The 26,107-nt window shown below is 36.1% G+C and overlaps 1 protein-coding gene across 2 annotated transcripts in view; it reads right to left on the bottom strand.

Moving 5' to 3' along the window:
• The window catches only part of LOC145285774 (uncharacterized), a 186,299-nt gene that overhangs the window by 97,748 nt on the left and 62,444 nt on the right, over positions 1–26,107 (bottom strand). For both annotated transcript variants that reach the window (XM_080134123.1, XM_080134122.1), the window contains exons 3-7: positions 23,183–23,213; positions 20,362–20,403; positions 14,761–14,834; positions 8,175–8,206; positions 7,393–7,408 (exon numbers count right to left, since the gene is read on the bottom strand). In XM_080134123.1, coding sequence (XP_079990249.1) covers positions 7,393–7,408; positions 8,175–8,206; positions 14,761–14,834; positions 20,362–20,403; positions 23,183–23,213 — 195 coding nt within the window. The remainder of the gene's footprint in view (positions 1–7,392; positions 7,409–8,174; positions 8,207–14,760; positions 14,835–20,361; positions 20,404–23,182; positions 23,214–26,107) is intronic.

The raw sequence follows: 26,107 nt of genomic DNA, 5'->3' as shown, positions 1-26,107 counted from the left end.
GTTAGTTTTTAAATTATTTTGGATCGCTATCCTAGAGTAAATTTTATCCTGTGAACACAGTTGTTCGCTATCTCTCTTCTACAGTTTAATAGATGTTGAGGGTTCTTTAAAGTACAGGATAGCAACTTTTGTTACACAAATGACCAGGTCTAAGCCGGGTTGACATACTAGTATATATATGTGTATAGGTGTATATATATATATATATATATGTATGTTCATGAATTAAAATGTGGCATGCGTCTGCGGATGAAATGTCAGAAATTGACAAGCTAAATGGGAATTGTTTCAATATTTCTCACAAATATAAACGAACCTTGTTATTGTTATGAAAAATGTAACAGAAAGGAATCTGGTTATGTGGATGTTTTGAAAAGATTGACAGGAAAAAGTCACCGAAGGAAAAAGATTGCAGTTGGAGATTTGATTGTCAACCGAGTGGACGCCACGATAATTCTCTCTGTCACTCCCCGACTCTCTCTCTCTCTATCTACCATAAGCAAGAACAACAGGAGAAATAAAAAACGGACTGTTGCTTACACCAATGGTTGTTGTGTTTTGAATTCTTAAAAAGGGTTTATAATATAACATTTTTTCATGAATCTACATGGGTCGTCTAGGTCTCTACATGTGGTTGCTTGTCTTATTTTCCATTCGACTACTGACGAATGTCCACTTTGCTTGAGTTCCCAGAATTTATTTGCTAGCGTTGTTTTCATACGGTGTTTTTTATTGTTGAATGTACTTTTGTGGTCATAATATCGAGTTTGGAAATCTAAGGAAGTCATACCAACGTAATATTTCTTGTTATTCGGGTTTTCTTTCGCAAATATTGTGGCCTGGTAAACTAGGCCTTTGGTTAGACATTTATTTTGAAGTGGGCAAAGTGTGCGGTGTCTACAGTTGCATTTATCTTGTTCGTTATTAGTATGGTTGTTGTTCAGGGTTAGTTTATTATTATTATTATTTCTGCTAGTGTTTTATTTTTGTAATCGTGTCTATTTTTTTATTGTTTATTTTGTTGTTGTTTACAGTGTTTTTATTTAATATTTTGTTATTATGTGCTTTAATTATCATCTCTAAATTTTCACAGCAGCTGTAGGATAACTTTAAGGTATTTTTATTGAAAATTTTGTGTAAGGGGTTGGTTGCGGGAAAGTGTTTTTCAATAAGATCTAGAAATTTCTTGCCAAGTTTTGTTTTTAACATTTGATTGTATGGGGCTTTATACCAAATTATAATTCTTTTTCTTCTATTTTTAATTTTATTATAGTTATTGGTGTTTTGTTGCTTATATTTGATATCGATATTTTTGTATCCACTATTTTTTAGGGCTGTTTCATAGATATTGGTTGACCTGTTAAATGCATTTTCATCGCTTGAGTTATTGCTGAGTCTACTTACGATCGAGTTAGGAATCTGTTTTATAATTGATGGTGGGTGATTGGACTTAGGGTTTATGTATATTGGAGTAGCGTTATCTTTTAAGTAGGGTTCATATGTGTTTTTATCTAAATTTAATGTGATGTCCAGTAAGTTTGTTTTTTATGTTAGCTGATAACGTCTGCTTTTAGGCCTAATTTTTTAATTTCCTTGTGTATGATTTTCTTAAAGTTATCTCCCTTGACTTGGTTGGTTGGTTGTTTTTGTTTTACGGCATATCAACCTTTTTCAGGTTATTTAATGCCGAATCTAGTTATTTTGAGGAACGAATTTTAATTGAGTATATTTTTTTTACGTCAGATTCTATTTTATTTAACCCATAGTTGGGACCCTAACAGGTACTACCACTCCGGGTCAGAGTGGACCTGGGTGCAATGGCATTAAAGGTAGCCTCCACACTCCCCAAAGCCCGCAAAGTGGGGCCTCACCATCGGATATAGTTTTAGGTCATATCCAGGACCTTGACTTTGTTGGAGTCTTATTATAGCTAGTCCATCATCTCTATATAGGCCAATATCCATAGTATCAAATATGCTTGTGAGGGTATATAGAATGAATAATCCCACAAGATCTGATGCCTCTGCAGAATCCCTGGCACCCATCGCCAAATCAAACGAATTTGTCATTTTAGTTTTTATCCATTGGTTATTTTTATTTATTAGAACTGATTTTCTATATTTTTTAATGATGTTGATTTCTTCCGAGGATATATCAGTGTATGCCTCGGCAAATTCTAGGGCAATGTTAAAAAGTTCTTTGGATATCGAGGGATAAAGTCTATGATGTCAAACTGTATAAACGTACATTTATCTTTGTTTTCTATATTTTTAAACCAGGCGATTGCTTTGGCAGTATTTGCCCACTGGTTTGATTTGTTTGTTTACTCTAGAAAGTATTGTTTTGCTAATTCTACCTATTTCTGGTTTAGTTGGGTTTATCAAGTGGGTGCTGGGATTATTATTAAAGTTCCACTTGTGGTCTTTAAGCAGAATGTATGCCTCTCTAGGTTTCAATTTGTCAACTTTATCGCTAATTTTTAATTTATCGGTAATTTGTTTACTTTCAGTATTCATTATATCTATGTAGTCGCATTCGTTTGTATCTAGTTTTTTGTAATGTTTTCTGTGATTAGTTCTTGTTTATTTTATAAAAGTTTCTAGTTTTATCTGCTTTTACAAAGATTTTATTAGAGTTGTTTATGTTTCTAACGATTTTGTGTAGTTTCCATTGGAAATTGTTAGGTTGATTGTGGAATTCTAAGTTTTTAATTAGGTTTAAAAGGTCATTTTAAAAGTTTATCAAAAGGTCTACTGTTTTCGCATTTTTAAGGGTTTTAAAACCATAGGATTCTTTTTTGTTTATGTTTTCATTTTTAAGGAGGAAATTTGCTTGCCATCGTATTCGGCGTATTAGTTCATCTGTTTTTTGAATTAATTTAATAATATAGTTATGCTTGCTAGGTGTGCGGATGTTTTAAGCGATGTTTCAAAATTAACATTTTCAATATCTATTTTCAATGTGGTGAAATAAATTCTTTTGAGAGTGCTATATATATATATATATATATATATATATATATATATATATATATGCAATATTAATAGTGATTCATGGATAAATTGTTAAACTTTTATTAAAATATTTGCTGATTAAATTAAACTAGAAAAAAGGATACTAGTGCATATTGTGATACAGAGGTATCTAAGCACCCGCTTGTGGTTACATGGAGCTGGGCGTAAATTGCCGGATTATGCAGAGCGTTATTAAGCAAATCTTATGAATGGTATGAAACAGAAAATAGCAAAATTCATTGGACACAAATTACAATATAAAAAAAAACAAACATAGAAATAAAACAAAATGATCTACCATAATATTGTTTTAGTTGTAAATGTTTTTACAACAAAAAGAAAAAAAAATCCTCATATTTTCTTTTTAGGCAAGAGGGAGGGGTTTAATATAACCATTGTTTTCTTTTGTCATTTTTTAAGGATAATGCCTAGCAAACAATTTATTTTGTTTCGTTTTCTAAGAAAATTGTAGAAGAGGAAATAAAAATTGCTAAACAAGTTTTAAGAATGCAAAGTATTTATTGGGAGGAGGGGGACGATAATTTTTTTTTTTCAACAAAAATTGTAAATAAGTTTTAAAAAAGGTCAAAGAAGCTAAAAAAAATTTCTTTTCAAGTATATATATATATATATATATATATATATATATATTTGTTTGCAAAAATTTTTTTCTGTGGGAGGATTGTTAAATAAGCTTGAAGAATGTAAAAAATATATATGGGGGAGGACAATATATAGCAGAATTTTTTTTTTTTTTCAAGAATTTGTTTCTGGAGGGGTGGCATGAACAGAAACTGTAAGAGGAGGTTTTTTTTTTTTTTTTTTACATGGGGATCACCACTTATCAAGGCCCGAAGGCCACTCAGGAATAAGGGTTATTGCATGTACAGTAATCAATGAGATAGTATTGTAGTAATCATTAGTATTGGGGGTTTTGATAGAGTGTCTTACTTAAGGGGACGGTTTCTCAGGAGTTTGTTTATGTTGGACTTGAAGACGTCCAAGTTGTAGTCAGTTGGGAAACAGGCAAGCGGCAGAGAGTTCCACTGGCATGCAGTTCTAAGTAAGAAGCTTTGCTCATGGAATCTACGTTTGGATTTAGGCACAGATAAAGAGTGGGGAAAATTATTTACAGTAGTTTAAGCCAGACGGGTGTTTCTCATGAAAGATTGGCGAGGGGGGACAAGGGATTGGAGCTCAGACGAGCACTTGCCATGGAAATAACGATAAACAAAGACAGGCTCGCAACGTCTCTTCTGTGGGAGAGAGGTTGCAGGGAAGAGAAAAGGGCATCCCCCACTAAACCACAAAATCTATTTTGTACTCTGTCAAGGCAGGATAGGCTGTTTTTAGCAGCTCCTGCCCAGATGTGGCAGCAGTACTCCATCCTTGGACGTACTTGGCTTTTATACAGATAGAGAATTGCATCAGTAGTGAGATATCTTCTGGAGTGGTAGAAGGATCCCACAATCTTTCCAGCGCCTCTGGCAACAGACTTGATGTACGTGTTCCATTTCAGATCAGGAGTAAAGGTCAAACCCAGAAGCTTGTCAAAACACGGGGCCTCTCCCAGACGAGAGCCATCCATCCCAATTGATACCAGATGGGGATCAGAGTGTTGATAATGTAAAGATAGAAGCTTAGTTTTGGATGCATTAAAAGAAACCAGCCACCTCTTCCCCATTGTACCACGCACTCAAGATCAGAGACGAGAGAATTAGAGAGAACTTTGTCATTTACGTCCTTTGATGTGTTGCCATAGATGGTTGTGTCATCAGCATAGGTCATGATATTTCCTTATGAATATTTTCTCTAGACTTTAGTAGAGCAGCAGACGATGGCAAAGTGGGCTAAGAAGATGTGGAAATGGGTAGCTTTTTATGATGTAGTTTAATATGGCAACAAATGCATTATTTCCAACTTTTTGTCTTCACATAAACATAGCTATCAAGAAGATTCCCAAATCCTTTTGTTTTTGGCCTTCTTCCACATGATTTGTGGTAGCCGTTGTGTCTGGATCTACAAAACGCAGGTTCACCATTAGGTGGTGAAACCCCTCTCTTTTCACTCTGCTGTATGCCTTCCAACAGTCTGATATGACAGTCTATATGGTGCCTGGCAGATTATATTATTTTATAATAGGAAGGAGGGTTTCAGCATTGCGATTTGGTACAGTGAGCAATGAAACCCTCTTTCTTGGAGGGGTCATATGCCCAAAAATCCAGAGTGTGAGGAGTCTGCCAACGTTAGGTTTCCATCAGTTAAAGAGAGACTTATTTATCTTAACTGTATGCCCTGGGTCTCCTATCTGCCAGGGATTCCTTAGAAAATAATCCCAGCAAATCTCACAGTTCTTCCAATCTGGATCGGATTTTTCTTTGTGGGCATCTCGTGTGCCTACAGGTATATAATCTTTATGATTGTTGCAATTTTCATTCGTTGGAAAAAAGTCCCAGTTCGTAAAGAGGTTCATTTTCGGCACTATGAGTTTATGCACCTCCAGCCAAAATTATAGCTTATGGAGCCTCTCTTTTTTTAACAGAAGATGTTAATCTAGAATTATACCAAAATATCAATCTTTTTTTTTTTTTCTTTGTAAGTTGGGCAAATCAGGTCAAATAAACTTTTGTTTTAATTTGTCAATGACTTACTACTTAGATATAAATAAGTCACTTGTACCCATCCCCCCCCCCTTTTTTTCTAAATGGAGAGTAGATAATACAGTGGATGTGTTATCGGCAGTTCCAGTAACTCTCGCTTCTCCTTTTTTGTCCCTCAATCCTCATTCAATGAGTGATTTTCTGACAAAGGGTGAAGAAAAAGCTGCTTAAAGGTCGGTAGTACTTTGTGAATAGTAGTCTAAAATGTCGGAAATTTTTCTGTCTCTATGTCTGTCCTTGTGGCCATGTCACTAGTAAGGGTGCTGGAGGTAAATGTTTTGCCTGGGCTGACGTTATCCGCCTGATAATCAGGGACCCAAACCTTGGATTAACCACTAAGGAGGCTGTCCTATCAGCAGGCGCAAAGTACTGGGACTGCTGTATTGCCATTTGGTGTGTGGATCTGGACCATGCAGTAGTCTCTGATGGGGCCTCTCGATGCCATACTAGTGGGTAATTGTTACTCCGATAGGCTCATAAAAGTGGTTGATGGACAAAAATCAGAGGCCTGCAGTATTAATGCTGGAGTTCCTCAGGGGTCAATCCTGGGCCCAACTCTCTTCCTGATCTACATCAATGACCTCCCTAAACACATACTTAAATCATTCGTTGACATCTATGCTGATTACACGACCATCTACGGCAACACATCAAAGGCTGTAAATGACAAAGTTCTCTCTGATTCTCTCTTCTCTGATCTCGAGCGCGTGGTTCAGTGGGGGAAGAAGTGGCTGGTTACCTTTAATGCATCTAAAACCAAACTACTACCATTACATCATCAACGCTCTGATCTCCATCTGGTATCAATTGGGATGGATGGCTCTCGTCTGGGAGAGGCCCCGTGTTTTGACAAGCTTCTGGGTTTGACCTTTACTCCTGATCTGAAATGGAACACGTACATCAAGTCTGTTGCCAGGGGCGCTGGAAAGATTGTGGGATCCTTATACCGCTCCAGAAGATATCTCACTACTGATGCAATTCTCTATCTATATAAAAGCCAAGTACGTCCAAGGATGGAATGCTGTTGCAATATCTGAGCAGAAGCTGCTAAAAACAGCCTATCCTGCCTTGACAGAGTACAAAATAGATTTTGTGGTTTAGTGGGGGATTACCTTTTCTCTACCCTGCAACCTCTCTCCCACAGAAGAGATGTTGCGAGCCTATATTTGTTTTATCGTTATTTCCATGGCAAGTGCTCGCCTGAACTCCAATCTCTGGTCCCCCCACGCCAATCTTTTACGAAAAACACCCGTCTAGCTGAATCCACTGTGAAAAATTTTCCCCACTCTTTATCTGTGTCTAAATCAAAACGTGGATGCTATAAACAAAGCTTCTTTCTTAGAACTGCATGCCTGTGGAACTCTGTTCTGTCTGCCTGCTTCCCACCGGACTACAACTTGGATGCGTTCAAGTCCAATGTTAACAAATTCCTAATGAACCGCCCCCTTAAGTAAACAATTCATCAAATCTCCACACTAACGTAATCTACTTGCAATAACCCTTATCCCTGAGTGGCTTTCGGGCCTTGATAAGTGGTGACCACTGTAAAAAAAAAAAAAAAAAATTGAAAAGATACTTTTTTAAAAAAAATTTTCATTGAAAATGTAAAAACTGCAAAAAGAAGGAAGAGATTAGGAGGGTGCAAAGAATACTACCACCTTTTCTTCATCTCTTTTCATTGAAGAATATATAGCAATGATGAAATTCAAACAACTTACTGAAAGACATTTTTCTCTGGAAAAGAAAAAAAACAAAATTTGGTCAATTGCGGCATTAATCATAGCAATAATATTTTATAATCACATTAAATCAAATTTTTTTTACATTATTTTATTCCACAATTATTACAATGGTTTCAATAAATAACCAACAAAAAATATTAAATTTTCAGTATTAAAACTATAATTATGTCAATATCAACAAATGATATTTTTAACTTGTCTATTTTTATGGCCATTTACTGATTTTCCAATACAATGTAATTGTAAAACAAGGTTCAAAAGTGATTTTTTGCAATGTTGAGGCAAATAACACAACTTGTAAAGTTATGTATTAAGTTTAAAAAAAAAAAGTACAAGATTATTATATTTATTGCAAGTTATTGACAGATTATATTCATGCAAAAATCATACAATTACATTTTTCATAGTGATGTGATTATAAAGATGTTCAAAACAAAAACTTCAAGCCTAGAAGTGTTAAAAAAAAAAAAAAAAAAAAAATCAGAATTTTCAAGAATAAAAGGAAATATTTTCTTTTTAATCGACGAAGAAGAAATCAACTTTAAAAACATTTTCTTTGAAAGTTTACAAAGGTAACACAATAGCGAGTTATTTTTAGTACATAAAAATTAAAATATATAAAGTGTAAATTTAAAAGAAAATACTATGATAATCTGAGATAATGAAAATCTGCTATTCTTTATTGAGTGAAAATATAGAACTTCAGTCAAAGTGTTCAAAGTTTGAAAAAAATCTAATCATTAAAAATAAGAACTCACCTGCATTTACACATTCAGAGGTTTTGAATTCCCTGGATAAAAAAAAAACAAAAAAAAACAAATAAGAACAGAATCAAATCAAGTTTTTTGTGTTTGGATCTGATAAAACATTAAATTCTGATAGATTTTAAAAGCAATTCTTGTTCATATCATATGCAAGTTTAAGGAATTATGCAGTGGAAAAAGCTATATCAAAAGTAATGACAAAGTATATCTGAATAAAGCTATTGAAGTTGTCCACAAGCTTTGTTATCTTTGTGATACCATTAAAGCATATATTAGTGTGATTTCAGAAATTAGGAGTGGATGGAATAAGTTTATAGAACTTCTGCCATTACTTACCAGTAGAACATTAACACTGTCAACTACGAGTTATCAGGCCTGTGTATGCAGTGTGATGATGTATGGAAGTGAAATATGCATCGTAGAGATAGAAATTATATGAAAATGATACAATGCAATGTCTCAAAAACAGCCTTAGTTCTGATGACCTCAGAAAAAGATTAAACAGACAGTAGAGAGAGATATGTGCAAAAGAGTAGAATTTGATGGTATGATCATGTTGAATAACTTAGCAGATATAGAACAATTGAAGTAGCAAATTTATTTCAAAAGGAAAGGTTAAGGAAAGCATGAACAGTATTGATAAAAATAAACCTGAGAAAAACCTACACTCCTCCATTCCCTCTAACCACTTTAACATGCATGGATATCTCCCACTCTGCCGTAAGGACTCTGACAGACATATGCACGGACTTGGAGTTTACATTCGTAATACCCTTCCCTTGACTAGAGAAACAAACCTAGAAACAGATGATCAAGCCTTTATGTGCTTTAGACTAAACGTGCAACACAGTATTAGCTACTATTATTTTCTCTACCGCTCTCCCTCGACTCAGGACTGCTCCATAATAAACAAAGTATCTGACAGCATAGACACGGCACTGTCCCTCGACACTAGCGCACAAATACATGTGTTTGGAGACTTTAATGTCCACCACAAAAACTGGCTTGGATTCTCTACTCACACAGATGCAGCGGGCAGCACAACCCATAGCTTCGCTATATCTCACTCCCTATCACAAATTGTTAAGTTTCCAACCCGTTTCCCTGACCAGGAAGAACAACACGCATCACTTCTAGATCTGTTTTTGACCACAGTTCCCGATGACTGCATAGCGAAGGCCCACAGCCCACTCGGGAACGCTGATCATGCAGTGATAATGGTTGAAATCGCCCTAAACTCTAGACCCAAAACTGAAGAGCCAGTGCTCAAAACAACGAGATATTATAATAAGGCTGACTGGGAAGCCATCAGGGAACTAATTAGAGATGCTCCATGGAAAAATATTTTCTCTCTCCCTGCTGAACAGTGTGCAAACGAGACCACTGACTGGTTCAAAACTGCAATCGAAGCGCATGTTCCCATGCGGAAATTTTACAGTAAGCCCCACTCTCCCCAATGGTTTACGTCGACTTGTGCAACTGCCATTACTCAAAAGCAGCATGCATACCGTAGGTTTAACCGACATAAGTCCAGTTCAAACAGACTGAAGTATATAGAAGCTAGAAATAACGTTAAGAAAGAAATAGCGACAGCTAAGAGAGAATTTACGGAAACCACTAAAAAGCGCATCGAAGCACAAAAACTAGGAACTCGAGACTTCTGGAAAATCTACAACAGTGTAGTAAATAATGGGCAATCAACAATTCCCCCACTAACCAACAATCACGAGGTTGTCTCCTCAGCAACCGACAAGGCTAACATGCTTGCCAGTCGGTTTGCCTCAAACTCCACACTGGACCCTTCCAACCACCCCCTACCTGACTTTCCTATGCGGACAGACGCCACACTAGACGATCTGAAAACCACCCCTGCTCAGGTGCATGCTATCATAAAAAACCTTGACACCTCAAAAGCATGTGGACCCGATCTTATCCCAGCTGTGCTATTAAAAAAGTGCTCAGCCGAAGTAGCTCCAGTTCTCTCCAAACTCTACAACAAATGTCTTAATGAAGCTTGCTTTCCGGGCTGTTGGAAAACTGCTTCTGTTGTACCAGTATTCAAGAATTCTGGTGAAAGGACAGACCCATCAAATTATCGCCCCATTAGCCTCCTCCCACTTTTTGCCAAAATATTTGAGACCATAATTAACCATGCTCTAGTCCATCATCTTACAGATGCTAAACTACTGACTGACAAACAATATGGATTTAGACAAGCCCGTTCCACAGCAGACATCCTCACCGTGATCTCTGAACGTATATACCAATCACTGGACAAAGCGGGGGAAGGCAGAGCGGTAGCTCTAGATATATCTAAGGCTTTTGACAGGGTATGGCATGAGGGTCTCCTCAGTAAAATCAGATCATACGGTATCACTGGTAGAATACTTAACATAATTAAATCCTTCTTAGATAAGAGAAAAATCCAGGTAGTCCTCGACGGTCGCACATCTAAACAATATGATATAAATGCGGGAGTGCCCCAGGGTTCTATCCTTGGACCTCTATTGTTCCTGATATTCATAAATGACCTCCCCGACAACATTGCCTCTGAGATGGGTATATATGCTGATGACACTACACTCTATGGCAGACACGACAGGAAGACGAATGAACACATTTCTAAAGAAATGGCAGAAATACTAGAGGAAGACCTCCAATCTGTAGTGGAATGGGGACAAAAGTGGTTGGTCGCGTTCAATGCTGCCAAGACTAAACTAGTTTCATTCAATAATTACAAGAAACCCTCTCTACCACCAATAGCAATGGCCAACGACTCTTTATCTGAGAGTCCATCTTTCAAACTCCTTGGCCTAACGTTCACAGGAAACATGAGTTGGAACAATTACATTGAAGGCATTGCCAGGGCCGCTGCAAGAAAGGTAGGCTCTCTCTACCGTGCTAGAAAACTACTAACACCCGAAAGTATTCTGTACCTCTATAAGGCCACCATTCGCCCATGTATGGAGTATTGCTGCCACATCTGGGCTGGTGCATCTGCTACTAGTCTCTCGCTCCTTGACAAGGTTCAAAAGAGAGTCGCAAATCTGATAGGCCCTGAACTGGCATCTAAGCTTCAGCCTCTGTCCCATCGACGAAATGTTGCATCCCTCTGCCTGTTCTACAAGTATTTTAGTGGTGAATGCTCTGATGAACTGCAATCACTTGTGCCCCCACGACGCGAGCACCCTCGACAAACCCGACAGGCTACTAGATCCCACCCCCACACTGTAGAGGTCCCTAGATGTAAAAGATCTTTTTACTCCAATAGTTTCTTCCCCAGAACCGCAAGACTCTGGAATTCCATTCCAGGTCCCTGCTTCCCCAACAGTACTGACGTGCAGAAGTTCAAGTGTAACGTGAACCGACACCTTGCTGCCCAAATCCCTACATAGTACCCCAGTAGTTGTTGCCCCTGATAGTAGCCCCCTACACCAAAGTGGCAATTTGCCTTGTTTGGGGTGAAAATGTAATAAAAAAAAAAAAAAAAAAAAAAAAAAAAAGTAGGATAAATAAAGATTTGGTCAGAGATAGATTAGTTTGGAAGTTCTTAAAGCTATCCACCAGCATGTAAAATGGATGTTAAACTGAATATGATGATGATGAATATTAAGTATTTTAACCAATAAATAACAAACATTTTACAGAGATTGCTTTTCTGTTGCTGTTCTACAATATCACCATTCATTAAGTACAAATATTTAATTTGTATTTAACGATACTATTTTATAATGAATGACATTACTGTATATAGTAGATACAAATTTTTGTAATAGGTATGGTTTCACACTTATATAACCCCCCCAAAAGGCATAATATGCTATAATATAGGTCAGCCAAACTACAATCAAGTTACAGTCTGGCCTAAAAACCCATAGTGTTGGCTATACTGCTTGATACTTGGCAAATCATAATAAGACTACAGAAAGGACATCTCTTGCAACGGACAGTGTAACAAAAGTACATAAATATTGCAAAGTCAACTACAAAAAAGGTGAGCTCTCTCTACCACTTTTATGTCCAAGGATGGAATACTGTTGCAATATCTGGGCAGGAGATGCTAAAAACAGCCTATCCTGCCTTGACAGAGTACAAAATAGATTTAGTGGCTTAGTGGGGGATGCCCTTTTCTCTACCCTGCAACCTCTCTCCCACAGAAGAGACGTTGCGAGCCTATCCTTGTTTTATCATTATTTCCATGGCAGGTGCTCGTCTGAACTCCAATCTTTGGTCCCCCCTCGCCAATCTTTCACGAAAAACACCCGTCTAGCTGAATCCACTGTAAAAAATTTCCCCCACTCTATATCTGTGCCTAAATCAAAATGCGCATTCCATGAACAAAGTTTCTTTCTTAGAACTGCACGCATGTGGAACTCTGTTCCGTCTGCCTGCTTCCCTCCGGACTACAACTTGGATGTGTTCAAGTCCAATGTTAACAAATTCCTAATGAACCGCCCCCTTAAGTAAACACTTCATCAAATCTCCACACTAACGTAATGTACTTGCAATAACCCTTATCTCTGAGTGGCTTCCGGGCCTTGATAAGTGGTGATCACTGTAAAAAAAAAAAAAAAAAAAAAATTTTTTACTTTTGCCAGTATCCGATACCTCTATAATGACAATATTCATCTGTGCACAGAGTACTGTTATTACATTTAGGCTGGTTCATCAACTATTAATCTATCTCAGATACATAAGTATATCATAGGTGCATAAATATTCCTGATTAGCAGTAAAATCTCACCCCTTCATTGCAAAGCTATTAGAGTAGAAAATTTAACAACAATTAAATTTTCTACTCTAATAGTTTCTTTCATTGAACCACTTGCATTTGGAATTCCCTCCCTGTTCCCCCATTTACCAATCATACTAATTACTACTTGTACTTGAAACGACATTTATCCTGGAGGAGTTGAGTCGGCTTCATGAAGATGCACATCTCGTATCGCTGCGGCCCAAGCCCGGCGATCGGAGGCAAGATCCCGAGTGAGCAACAGCCAGTCACGTCTCCAACGAGACAGGCCATAGATGAGCGGGCCCGAAATAAGCTCAGCGTCGGCTTTGATAGTCCCGAGCCACGTTCTTAGCTGGCCATCGACATGTTTTTTCCAGCCGGATAGAGGACGTGGGGAGATAGCCTCGTGGATAAAGACCCCTGCATCACAGCGAGAGGCATGGCCGAACCATCGGAGGCGTCGGGCCCGCAGTAGGTCAGTAATTGCCTGGAGATTGCAGCGACGCCGGATTTCTTTGTTAGCGACGAAATCCAAGGGACGGACATGGAGAATGCGGCGGAGATTGTAGTGGTCGAAAACCTCTACGCGTTGCAGATCCGCTTTCCATATGGGCCAGGTCTCACATCCATACAAAAGTATTGAGCAAACGAGGGCCTGGTAGATTCGTATTTTTGTCCTCAGACGTATTTCAGGCCGTGACCATAATCGCCTTTGGAGTCGACAAAAGGCAGCTCGTGCGGCATTAATGCGCGTTTTAATCTCATTCATGCCTTGACCGGTACCAATGAACGTGCAGCCCAGGTATTTGAAGCTATCCGTCTCCTCGAGAGTTTCCCCGTTGAGAGTGATGGAGGACCTTTCTGCTTGGGGGATGCCAGCCGATAGAATCTTCGTCTTGCTGGCATTGATTCTCATGCCGATGGCAGCTGCCTTCTCCTGGATTCGGTTCAGCACCGTCTGTATGTCATACTAATATCCAAAAATTTACATGTAATGTGAACAAACATAATGCCCCCCTCCTCAATCATAACTCCTCTTTTTGAACCTTGAACATTACCTTCATTAATCCTATATAGAGAATATGTCTATATTGAGGATGTTAACTCATCACTAAATTGAAGAGGTTAGCTCCCTAATATTTGTGTTATTTTATTATTGTATCGAAAAATCTTATTTCTGCAACATATTTCTTTTTATAACATTCTGTATTTGGGGGGGGGTCTGAAGGAACAAATCATAATACACAAGACGCTATTATTTGGAAGCTAAACACTTCAATATATGAAATGTGTTGATAATTCGCCACGGTACATTGATTTTGACCACAGGTGATAGTGCCCGCTATTTTAATAGGCCTAAGTGGCTCCCACTAAAAATCAATTTTTTTTTTTTTTTTTTTTTTTACAGGTGAGGTAGGGGCTATACTTCCACCAGACAACACTGGTACACGGGAACTGCTAGTTGAAAATAAAATATGCCCTGTCCTGTACTGGGATTGAACTCACAACTTTTAAATTATGAAACTTTTGTTTGATACATTTGCATCCTCCTACTACCACTTCTCATCTGTGACATTCCCTTCTTACAGCGATCGAACAGAAATGTTGCACATGTTTTATCATTAAAGTTTAATGTTTATTTCATGAAATGTCAACAGTTTCGATGAGAAATAACAAACTGCAATAAAGACTCAAAATCTAATGAAAACATTTGGAATCTAAAAGAGTTATCAAAGCCAGCAACTACTTGACATTTGAAGAAACAAGAACACATATGGAACAAATATGCAGAGAAATGGAGCGGTAATCATTGAGTATAATGTTTATTCCAAATAAAATACTTACCGAACACCTAGCGTTTCAGAAAAACTAACACGCTTTGATGAGCGGCGTTTCTTTTTAATGTCTTGCTCTTTTATCTGCAAATATTACATGAATAATAGTTATACATTTGAAAAATTAGTTATACATTTGGGAAAAATATTGCAAAAAGGTTTTAATAGGAAAAAAAAAATCACATAACATTTCAAAAATCTATACACAAATATAAAAAAAGAAAAAAAAAGATTTTAAATGTAATTTTCCAATGTCACTATGTTTTGTTATACTATTTTATACAAGAAAATCTATTTGGCTTTGGCCAGGATAGAAAGTGATATATAGTCATCAAAAGTATTCAATAGCAACTTTATTTCTTCTATTTAAAAAAAATATTTTACAAAGAGTCACCACTTATCCTCGAGTGCCCTCCAGGCCTTGATAACAGTTAATGAGTGTACAGTAGTCAACGGGACAATATCACAATAATTGTTAGTACTGAAAATTTAGTCAATTGGATTATGTAAGGGCACGGCTCATCAAGAACTTGTTCACATTGGACTTGAAGATGACCATATGGTAATCAGCTGGAAAACAGAAAAATGGAAGAGAGTTCCACAGGTGTGCAGTTCTAAGAAAGAAGCTTTGTTCATGGAATCTACATTTAGGTTTAGGCAGAGATAAAGAGTGGGGGAAATTATTGATTGTGGTTTCAGTTAGATGAGTGGATTTTTTTGATGTTTGGCAAGAGGGCAGGAACCATATTTTATATAACCTGGACACTGCTAGGTAGCATTGCTAGTTTTAAATGGTTTTTTAAATAGAATTTTTTCAAGAACTGAAATTTTCCACTGCACTATCATTATTAGTAGTGAAAGGTAATATTAATTATACTGGGCAACAATTTTTTTACTTTTTGAATATTGCCTACATTTCTATAACTAATTTAGGATATTTTTGCACTGCTGAATCAAGAAATGGCATCCATTTCTCTCTATCAAGTCAGGTTTTTGTGCTAAATTCATGAGAAAAAAAAATCTTGTGACAAAATCAATTATATTTTTATGATGTTATTAGCTGATTTTTGTCAACACATATCATCCTAAAAGAAAAAAAATAGTTTTGCCAACAATATATATTGATTACCTGATAGAAACAGATTACTGTTAACTAAATAGTGGTCATTGATAAAGGTAAGTGCACATAAATTGTATCTAACTTCATCATTGTTCAAACTGCAGTGCTTGAATTTCCATTTCTTTGAACTCCTGGAATACTCAGTGGAAGGGCAATCTTTCTTCAGATTCCAACAATAAGCAGCCATCATGACTGCATCCCAGTGATCTTGATACCTGGTCTCCATCTCTTTCAGCTCTTGATGGAATCTTTTCCCCTGCTCGTCACTCACTTTTTTTTTTTTTTTTAATATTACATTTTCACCACAAACAAGGCACATTGCCACTTTGGTGTAGGGGGCTACTATCAGGGGCAACAACTACTGGGGTACTATGTAGGGATTTCGGCAGCAAGATGTCGGTTCACGTTACACTTGAACTTCTGCACGTCAGTACAGTTGGGGAAGTAGAGACCTGGAATGGAATTCCAAAGTCTAGCTGTTCTGGGGAAGAAACTACTGGAGTAGAAAGATCTTTTACATCTAGGGATCTCTATTGTGTGGGGGTGGGATTTATCTGCCTGTCGGGTTTGTCGAGGGTGTTTATGTCGTAGGGGCACAGGTGCTTGCAGTTCATCAGAGCATTCACCATTAAAATACTTGTAGAACAGGCAGAAGGATGCAACATTTCATCGATGGGACAGAGGCTGAAGCTTAGATGACAGTTCAGGGCCTATCAGATTGACGACTCCTTTGAACCTTGTCTAGGAGCGAGAGACTAGTAGCCGATGCACCAGCCCAAATATGACAGCAATACTCCATACATGGGTGAATGGTGGCCTTATAGAGGTACAGGATATTTTGGGGTGTTAGTTTTCTAGCATGGTAGAGGGAGCCTACCTTCTTCGCAGCGGCCCTGGCAATACTTTCAATGTAATTGTTCCAACTCATGTTTCCTGTGAACGTTAGGCCAAGGAGTTTGAAAGATTTACTCTCAGATAAAGAGTCTTTGGCCATTGCTACTGGTGGTAGAGAAGGTTTCTTGTAATTATTGAAGGAAACAAGTTTAGTCTTGGCAGCATTGAAGGTTACCATCCATTTTTGTCCCCATTCCACTACAGATTAGAGGTCATCCTCTAGTGTTTCCGCCATTTCCCTAGATATGTGTTCATTTGTTTTCCTGTCGTGCCTGTTATAGTGTGGTGTCATCAGCATATGTACCCATCTCAGAGGCAATTTTGTCGGGGAGGTCATTTATGAATATTAGGAACAACAGAGGTCTAAGGATAGACCCTTGGGGCACTCCCGCATTTATATCATATTGTTTAGATGTACGACCGTCGATGACAACCTGGATTTTTCTCTTACCTAATCATATCATTGAACCCAGGTTCTCAAGAAGCCAGTTCACATGTGAAAATAGGTAGTGCATCTTGACACTCATGTTGCATTCCAGGTTTTTGAAAGCAGTCAGCATGTTGTTGACAAGTTCTGCATAGTTTCTGGCCTTATTGTTGTCAGAACAATACCTTCCATGCTTCCAATTCCACTTCATTCATTGAGTTTTCGAACTTTGGATCTCTAATGAGCTACTGGATTTGAAGACTGTCAAAGATGGCAGCTTTCAACTTCTCCAAGGTCAATCCTGGAAAAGCCTAGCACAAGTGAAGCAATCACCATCGTTATCCAGAGCTTTGGTAAACTGCTTGATTAAGCCAAGCTTTATGTGCAGCAGTGGGAAGAGGATTCTGTCTGTCCACTAGAGGATTGTTGATCGCATTCCTTTCTTTCAAAGCATCAATTCTTCATGCACAGGCCAGTCCTTCATGTATGCTAAGCACCAATTTTTGGAAAATTTTGAGATTTTATGACTTCAAACTGATCCCTTTCCAACATAATCACCCAGAATTATTGGACCTGAATATTTGTTAGAATAACCATTTCCAATCAAAACATGGCATTTTACCTCCACCAACTTCTAAAATGCTCCACACATGCGTACATGAATAAAAACGTAAAAAAAAAAAACAACATGGCTATAGCTCAAAAACTTGACCTGATTGAACAAAACCAATGTGATTTTTGGATTCAGCACATCAGATTTGTCCTAGATCAACTGAAAAAAATGCAGACAACAAATTTGTTGTTGACTAGCGTTATTAAAAATAATTTATAGAATTTTTATTTCTTAACTTTAATAACTATACATATCTACCAGGTGTTACCCAAGAACCTTTTTTCACTTAGATTTTTGTTCACAATTCTTTTAAAATAGAATTTTGAAAGTTACATTTAATTGTATGGTATTGTTTCATTATTTAATTATCAATTGAACAAAATTATCACAAAACTGTAACTATCTTTGTGAAGATAGTATTTTACTCGAGATTTAGAAAATCATCTTATTAAGTAAAAAAAACTTTTTCGCCCCCAAACAAGTCATAATGCCATTTTGAACATAAGGGTCTACTACTTGATATTGTGTCTAACAGTGGGGAGTTGAGCAGCAAGATGTCTGTTCACATTTCATTTAAACTTCAACATGTTAGTAATTGATGAAGCAAGAAACAAAGGAATTCCAAAGTCTAGCAGAAGACAGAAACTAGAAGGCTTTCCGGAATCTAGGGACCCCAACAATGAAGGGATGGGATTTTGCTGCTTGTCAGGTTAGTCAGAAGTATGCATGGTGAGGAAGCATGTGCTATTAGTTTATTAGAGTACATTCCACTAAAGTTTTTTTTTTTTTTTTTTTTTACATAGGAGTCTCCACTTATCAAGGCCACTCGAGGATAAGGGTTAATGGGTGCATATTAGTCAATGAGATTATAGTACAGTAATCGTAAGTAGTGGAAATTTTGTGAATTGGATTGCTTAGGGGGACGGTTCATCAAGAACTTGTTTTCATTGGACTTGAAGACAAATTGTAGTCAGCTGGAAAGGCAAATGGAAGAGAGTTCCATAGGCATGCACTTCTAAGAAAGAAGTGTTGTTTATGGAATCTGTTTAGGTTTAAGCACAGATAAATAGTAGGGGAAATTATTGATAGTGGTTTTGGTTAGACGAATGTTTGGCAAGAAAGAACCATAAATTGAAGCTCAGACGAGCACTTGCCATGAATATAACAATAAAGCAGAGATAGGCTGGCAACGTCTCTTCTGTGGGAAAGAGGTTGCAGGGAAGAGAAAAGGGCATCCCCACTAAGCTATGAAGTCTATTTTGAGCTCTGACGAGGCAGGATGAGCTGCTTCTAGCAGCTCTTGCCCAGATGTGGCAACAGTACTCCATCATTGGACGTACCTAGCTTTTATATAGGTAGAGAATTGCATCAGGAGTGAGATATCTACTGGAGTGGTAGAAGGATCCTACCATTTTTCCAGCGACCTTGGCAACGGATTTGACGTATGTGTTCCATTTCAGGTCAGGAGTAAAGGTCAAGCCTAGAAGCTTGTCAAAACATGGACCCTCCCCAAGACGAGAGCCATTCATTTCAATTGATGCCAGATGGGGATCTGGGCGGTAATGATGTAAAGATAGGAGCTTGGTTTTAGATGCATTAAAAGTAACCAGCCACCGTACCCCATTGTACAACATGCTCAAGATCAGAGGAGAGAGAGTCCTAGAGAACTTGGTCATTTACGGCCTTTGATGTGTTGCCATAGATTGTGGTGTTGTCAGCATAAATGTCAACGAATGATCTTAGGATGTTATTTGGAAGATCATTGATGTAGATCAGGAAGAGAGTTAGGCCCAGGATTGACTCCTGAAGGACTCCAGCATTAATACTGTGAACTTCTGATTTCTGCCTATCAACCACTACTCTTATGAGCCTATCCGACAGAAATGATTTAATAATTGAGAAAACCTTTCCAGCTATACTGTAGCTGGAAATCTTGTGAAGTAAGCCTTTATGATACATAGACATTAAAAATTCCTCTCTCCTAAGAACAACAAATACATTCAAAATCAAATTCAATTTTCTCGTTTATACGGTCCCGAGCAACACCAGGTAGCCCCGCTAGTCTTCATTAAAAGATGAATTGTTCTTGTTCAGAATTCATCCTATACTAAATAAAAATAGAGAAAAATATGCACAATGTACATACTCATAATAAAAAGAAAATATATTCCAAAAATCACATAAATTGATAGAGTAGTTTTATTTTTGAATAAAAAAAATCAAATTTTATGAGCATCCGAAGAGTGACAGTCTCGCCTTCCATTTAGAAAAATATCTCAGGAAACAAAGAGATAACTCAACAATAATTCATTAGATTTATGTAGTAATGCCTACAAATCCCCATTAATCACTTAAAAATGATTTTCTTTATAAAAATAAAACTACTTGATCAATTTACATTTAAGATAAACAGATCAAAAGTTAACTTTTTTATGTTTCTAATTAAAAACACTGGTGATATGGTATACAAGAAAAAAACAAAAATATATATTTACATGAAATTCTTAGCACAGACACAAATTACATGTTTATACATATATAAAAAATATAAATTAACCTGCGTGTTAGTGTCAATTCCTGTAAGTGGTAGTTTTAAAATCTGAAAAAAATAATAAATAAAATTGAAATAAAAGAAATTTATACTGAGAAAGAAAGAAAAATATTTACTATTAAAATCATAATTCATAATATTTATGCAAAGCAATCAAGCAATTTAATATAAATTTTTCATAAAGTTTTGTCTAAAAAATAAGACATTCATTTAAAAGAAATGTTATATTTGTTGTATGTATATTTTATTTTCATATTGCCACTCAGACTTGCGTTAGCAATAAAGTTAATGAAGGGCATTTATTTTTTTTAATTCAACTTTTTAAAAATTTAAGTATATTTTATGATAAAGAATGTTTGCTATTTTTCTCATCATTTAAAAGATTGAGTACATAATTTTGGCAAAGTTAGATCTAACATCATTACGAGTCATATCTTCTACTTGGTGCGGTTTGCAAACTCACATGACTTATTTTTCGCCATTCCTTCCGATCCAGAGCAAGTTGGTTGATGGACACCAAACTGTTGACAGATGTCCAATCAAAAACATTTTCTCTTTACCTTTTTCTTGGCTTTCCTCTGCCTCTTTGGCCTTCTAACATACCTTCAAAGCATAAATTTGACGGGCCAGTGGTTGATTGTTTGACATGGCCGAAACGTTTAAGGGTTTTACTTTTGATCTTATCAAAAAGAGAGGATAGGAAAGTAGTTTGACAGAGGGTGGATATTTTTTTTTTTTTTTTTTGTTAAATCTGATACTTATTTTTAATCAAGTCATGACCTCTAAATGAGCTCAGCTTTTTGGGTCACATCAACTTTGATTGGCTATAACCATAAAAATGTGCATCTGAGAAATATATTCTGATTATATAGAATGTTTAAGATCAAATTACACAAAATAGAAACAAACATCACTATTAAAAAAATATTCATAGAAAGTATATGTTGTTAAAGTCAAATTGTGTGCAAGTTGTTATGGTAACCAATATAGTGTTCAATTTGTGGGTAATTTCGATTTATGCAATAATCAGCAATCATATTTTTCAATAACTAATACATTTTTTTATTAAATAATTATAGTTAACAATAAATAATAAAATTATATAAGCAATCAGCCAACCAGTCCTAACACTTAAAAATAGAATTCAAAGAGTTGACCATAGAGAAAATAAAAAAAAACTTGACAGAGGAAAATAGGAGAAGGGGGTTTAACTCAATCTTTACAATTTTGGGTTAGATCAAATGAAAAATTAAGCTCAACAGAAATTCTATTAAAAATGGTTACCAAACCATCAAAAACAGTAAAAATAACACAAGCTTAGAATTTCTACAATTAAATTTTAATGCAAACATTTGATAAACATATTTCAGTGCTTGTCCAGAATTCAACCTTATTAAAAAAAAATATATATATATATATATCTTTATGATGTATGTACCTATCATGGAACTAAAATGTCATATTCCAAAAGTTACATTAATTGATTCAGTATTTTTTTTTTAATTAAGAAAATCAAATTTTATGAGGAAGTGAGACAGATCTGCCATATTTTAGAAATCAATGGCGACATCTCACTTAGACTATCAAGAATTACTTGTTCGTTTTAATTAGCCTTGAAATGGTGGTAAAATATTAATTGCTAAAAATCGTAAAAAAATTTAATTTTCTTAGTAAAAAAAAAAAAAAAAAAAAAAAAAAAAAAAAAAAAACTACTGGATCAATTTATGTGATTTTTTTAATGTGATATTTTCGTTCGATAACGAGTATGTACATCAAAGATATTCCTGCATTTTTGTTTTTTAATTAGGTTGAATTTTAGATAAGAACCTATATTTAAAAGTTGGAGTTTCTTCTAGAAAAGAAATGTTTTCTGACAACAAATAACATCTATTCAATACAGAGTTTGCCAAAACTATTTAATTTCCTTTCAACATTAAACATAGCCATGGAAGAAATATGCAAATTCAGTATAAAAACAAAGAATACACTTTAGTTTTTTTGCAACATAAAACAGGTTTATTAAAAGATTTATACATAGTTTTAATGAGGCGTAATACACTTTGTTAATCTTTCAGGAAATCTGAGCTGCCATTGCTGACGGTACAAAAGTACCGTCAGCAATGGCAGCTTAGATCCAGCCTTTAGTTCAATGATGTTACAGGGATTTAAGTAGACTGCTGTAAAACCATACGATTTTTGTTTTCAAATGACATGTATTAGAAAAAAAATAAACAATATCAACAAAGTTACAAACAAAATATGTAGTTACTTATGGAAGACCCTGTACAAATTATTTAACCTATATCAATTATGATTCTTCCCTCCAAAGGTTACAATCAGGATTTGGTTCTGGGGTTTGGGAAGGAGTTAGTCACTCACTCGACAACAGCACGTTTCTGCCCTCTTCTTTTCCAATCGACCACACCTGACCTCTCGCCACCAATGTCACACCACACAATCTGAACGTCAGCAACACAAAATACTTTAAGAGAAGATGTTCACGACTCTTTTCTGTTTGTGCCTTCCAGGGAATTTTTCCCAGCTTTTATATCCTCCTATCTAGAAAAAAAAAAGAAACACGAAAAAAAAAATAGCTTCTCCCATCATGCCCTGCCTTCCCAAGATGCCCTCCGTGTATATAAATAAGCTAGCCATCCTTTCCTTCTTTCCCAAAGAGCGATGCAGATACGCCCGGTATGTCCCCCCCCCCCTTTCGCATATACCCCACACTCCTTTCCAGAGAATCCAAAATTCTGGGTTTTAGCTTTTATAAATCTATTATATTGTTTGTTAAATAACCCAAAAGAATAGAAAATCTTTTACTTACTGATGATATTCTTTTTTTTCTAACTTGACGTCTGAAATCAAAAAAGATAAAAATAAAGCAATCATAAATATAGACCCAAATTATTTTGAACAGAACAAAAGCTCTGGTAGAAATATTAGGTTGGTGCAAAAACAATATTGTTTTCTCACATGTTACTTTTATATATGATTTCTGAATTAATTCATTGATATATATATATAACCATGTTATATATCATTTTGAAGTATGTTTTTCGCTCTATTAAATCATGTTATCCGTTACAGTTCTAAATTTCTTCATTTTTTGCAGGCTTTTCGACAGCATGGACAAAATTCAAATTTGCACGATTTTCTTGTTCCAGTTCAAACTAGGCCAACAAGCTGCCAAAACAGCTTGTGATATCAATGATGCGTTTGACCCAGGAATCACTAACGAATGTGTGGCACAATGGTGGTTCAAGAAATTTTGCAGTGGTGATGAGAGCCTCGAAGTTGAAGATGGTGGCTGGCCGACTGTGGTTGATAAACATTTGAAAGCCTTAATTGAAGCCGATCCTCGCAAAACCACATGAGAAGTTGCTGTTGAACTCTAGGTCGACCACTCAACAGTCGTTCGCCATTTAAAGCAAATAGGGAAGTCAAAAATGTTGGATAAATGAGTGCCACATGAATTGAATGATAATCAAAAAAAATTGTGGTTTTGAGGTGTCTTCTACACTCCTTCTGTGAAACAAAAACGACCCATTTCTCAAGTGGATTATGATATTTGATGAGAAGTGAAGGATGGATCCTCTACGATAACCAGTGATGTTCAGCACAGTGGTTGGATGCCGGAGAAGTTCCACAACATTTCCCGAATCTGAAATTGTACAAAAAAAAAAAAAAAAAAAAAAAAAAAGAAGAAGAAAAAAGTTATTGTGACTGTTTGGTGGTCTGCGGCCAGTCTCATCCATTACAGCTTCTTGAATCTGGGCAAAACGATTACAGCAGAGAAGTACTGCTGACAAATTGACGAAATGCACCAAAAGCTCCAACGTATGTGCCAGAGATTGGTTAATATGAAAGGACCAATTCTTCTCCATGGCAACGCTCGCCTGCATGTTGCTCAACTGACCCTGTAGAAGCTGAACAAATTGGGCTATGAGACTGCCTCATCTGCCATATTCACCGGACCTCTTGCCCACCAATTATCACTTTTTCAAGCATCTTGAAAATTTTCTGCGCGAAAAATGCTTCAAAAGCCGAGATGATGCCGAATTGGCCTTCAATGACTTCATCGCTTTCAGAACTCCGGATTTTTATGCTAATGAGATAAATAAACTTGTTTCTCATTGGCAAAAATGTGTTGACTCTAATGGTTCTTATTTTGATTTATTAAATTTATTATGAAAGGACTTATGATCTTTTGAAGTTGAATGTCAAAAAACATTTTTGGACCAACCTAATAAAAGACATGAAATTGAGGTTTAATGATGATGATAGTAACCTTCTGTCTCATGAGACAAAGGCATTCTGCATCTAGTCTGGTGCATTGCAGTGTCTGCTGTGGCTATACAGTTGAAGCTGGAGTTTCTTCTCCAGATGCAGGCCTGGACAAATGATAAAGACACCTAGGTTTGCCCAGTTACGAGGGTCTCCCTCTCAGTGTTGCAGAAAAAATCTGACATAAAAGCAAGCCAATACTGTCGGAGCCAACGCAGATGCAGGAATTACCAGAAAGGTGCTGCAGTGCTTCACCATCTGTCTATCAGGACTCCAGATTTTTGTCAAGATTTATTCCCCTAATCCTTACCTTTCTCAAGGCATACACAAGGCAGTGGAGCTATTTATCCATAGCTGGTGAAAATTTTGAAATATTTCCAATTTTGACAAAAATAATGGAGTTCATCATTGTAGTTATGGTTGTATTGAATAAAAGCAAAGAAAAAGAAATGCAAAATCCTTAAGTGATTCTTAAAAAGAATCGGGTAAAAGACACGCAAATTCCCTAAATGGTAAAAATTTGAAAATATTTCCAATTTTGATGAAAATAACGGAAATTCTTATCATCATGTGTAATAAAAAAAAAAAAAAATTCTTTTTAAAAGATAAAGATATGTTTTTGTTTTGTTTAAATGAAGTTCAGTTTTTTCTTAAAGTGTTGAATTTTACTGAAGAGAAAGTGATTATAAATCTTAGATGTTTGTCAAACAGAATTTCTTTTTTTTTAAACACAATACAATGTGAAATTTGATTTCAAAATATCAGATATAACGTGCCCTCAATAAGTTTCCAAACTTTTTGTACAGGTAAGTAAATTTGTTGTAGATTGGAAAATTCAGTATATTATTGCTATACAAAGTGCCTCCAATAAGTTTCCAGTTTTTTTTTCTCATTTATAAAAAAAAAAAAAAAAAATGATCTCCAAGTTATTAAATTGCTTTGATTTGAAAACTTCTATTCTAGTAGACAACAGCAATACAAGTTGTGAGACTGGACTTGTAACATTTGTTAAGAAAAAGAAAATACAGACAAAATTACACACCATTGGTTGCTTTCTATACCGAAATGAACTTCCATTTAGAGCTCTTTTAAGATATATAGATAAGTCCTACAACTTTAATTGGTCCTCTGGTAAATTATGTAGTAATTTACTCCAAGTAGCATCTGTACCAATTAGTTGCCCTCTGGATATTTGTACTAGTATTGAGGAAATAAGTGAACTAACTTGTGATCAGAGACTTCTATTAGATAGGCAGTAGGCATTTCTAGAGGAAAAGTTGACCCTAAATATGCTGTCTGAGAAATTGGGCCTATAAATCAGGCAAGGTAGTTAACTTTGGCCATCAAATTAGTATGCTTATGGGCACAAAGTGCTTATCCACAAGAAATGGCTGGCAAATTTCACAGCTTCATTGGGTTTATAATTGAAGTATATACAGTTAACAATTTATAGGCTAAATGTTGA

The sequence above is a fragment of the Euprymna scolopes genome, chromosome 10, assembly GCF_053919585.1.
Source record: "Euprymna scolopes isolate OS-2025 chromosome 10, ASM5391958v1, whole genome shotgun sequence".
Lineage (NCBI taxonomy): Eukaryota > Metazoa > Mollusca > Cephalopoda > Sepiida > Sepiolidae > Euprymna > Euprymna scolopes.
The sequence above is the reverse complement of the archived record's forward strand: the minus strand, read 5'-3'. Positions and strand labels throughout refer to the sequence as shown.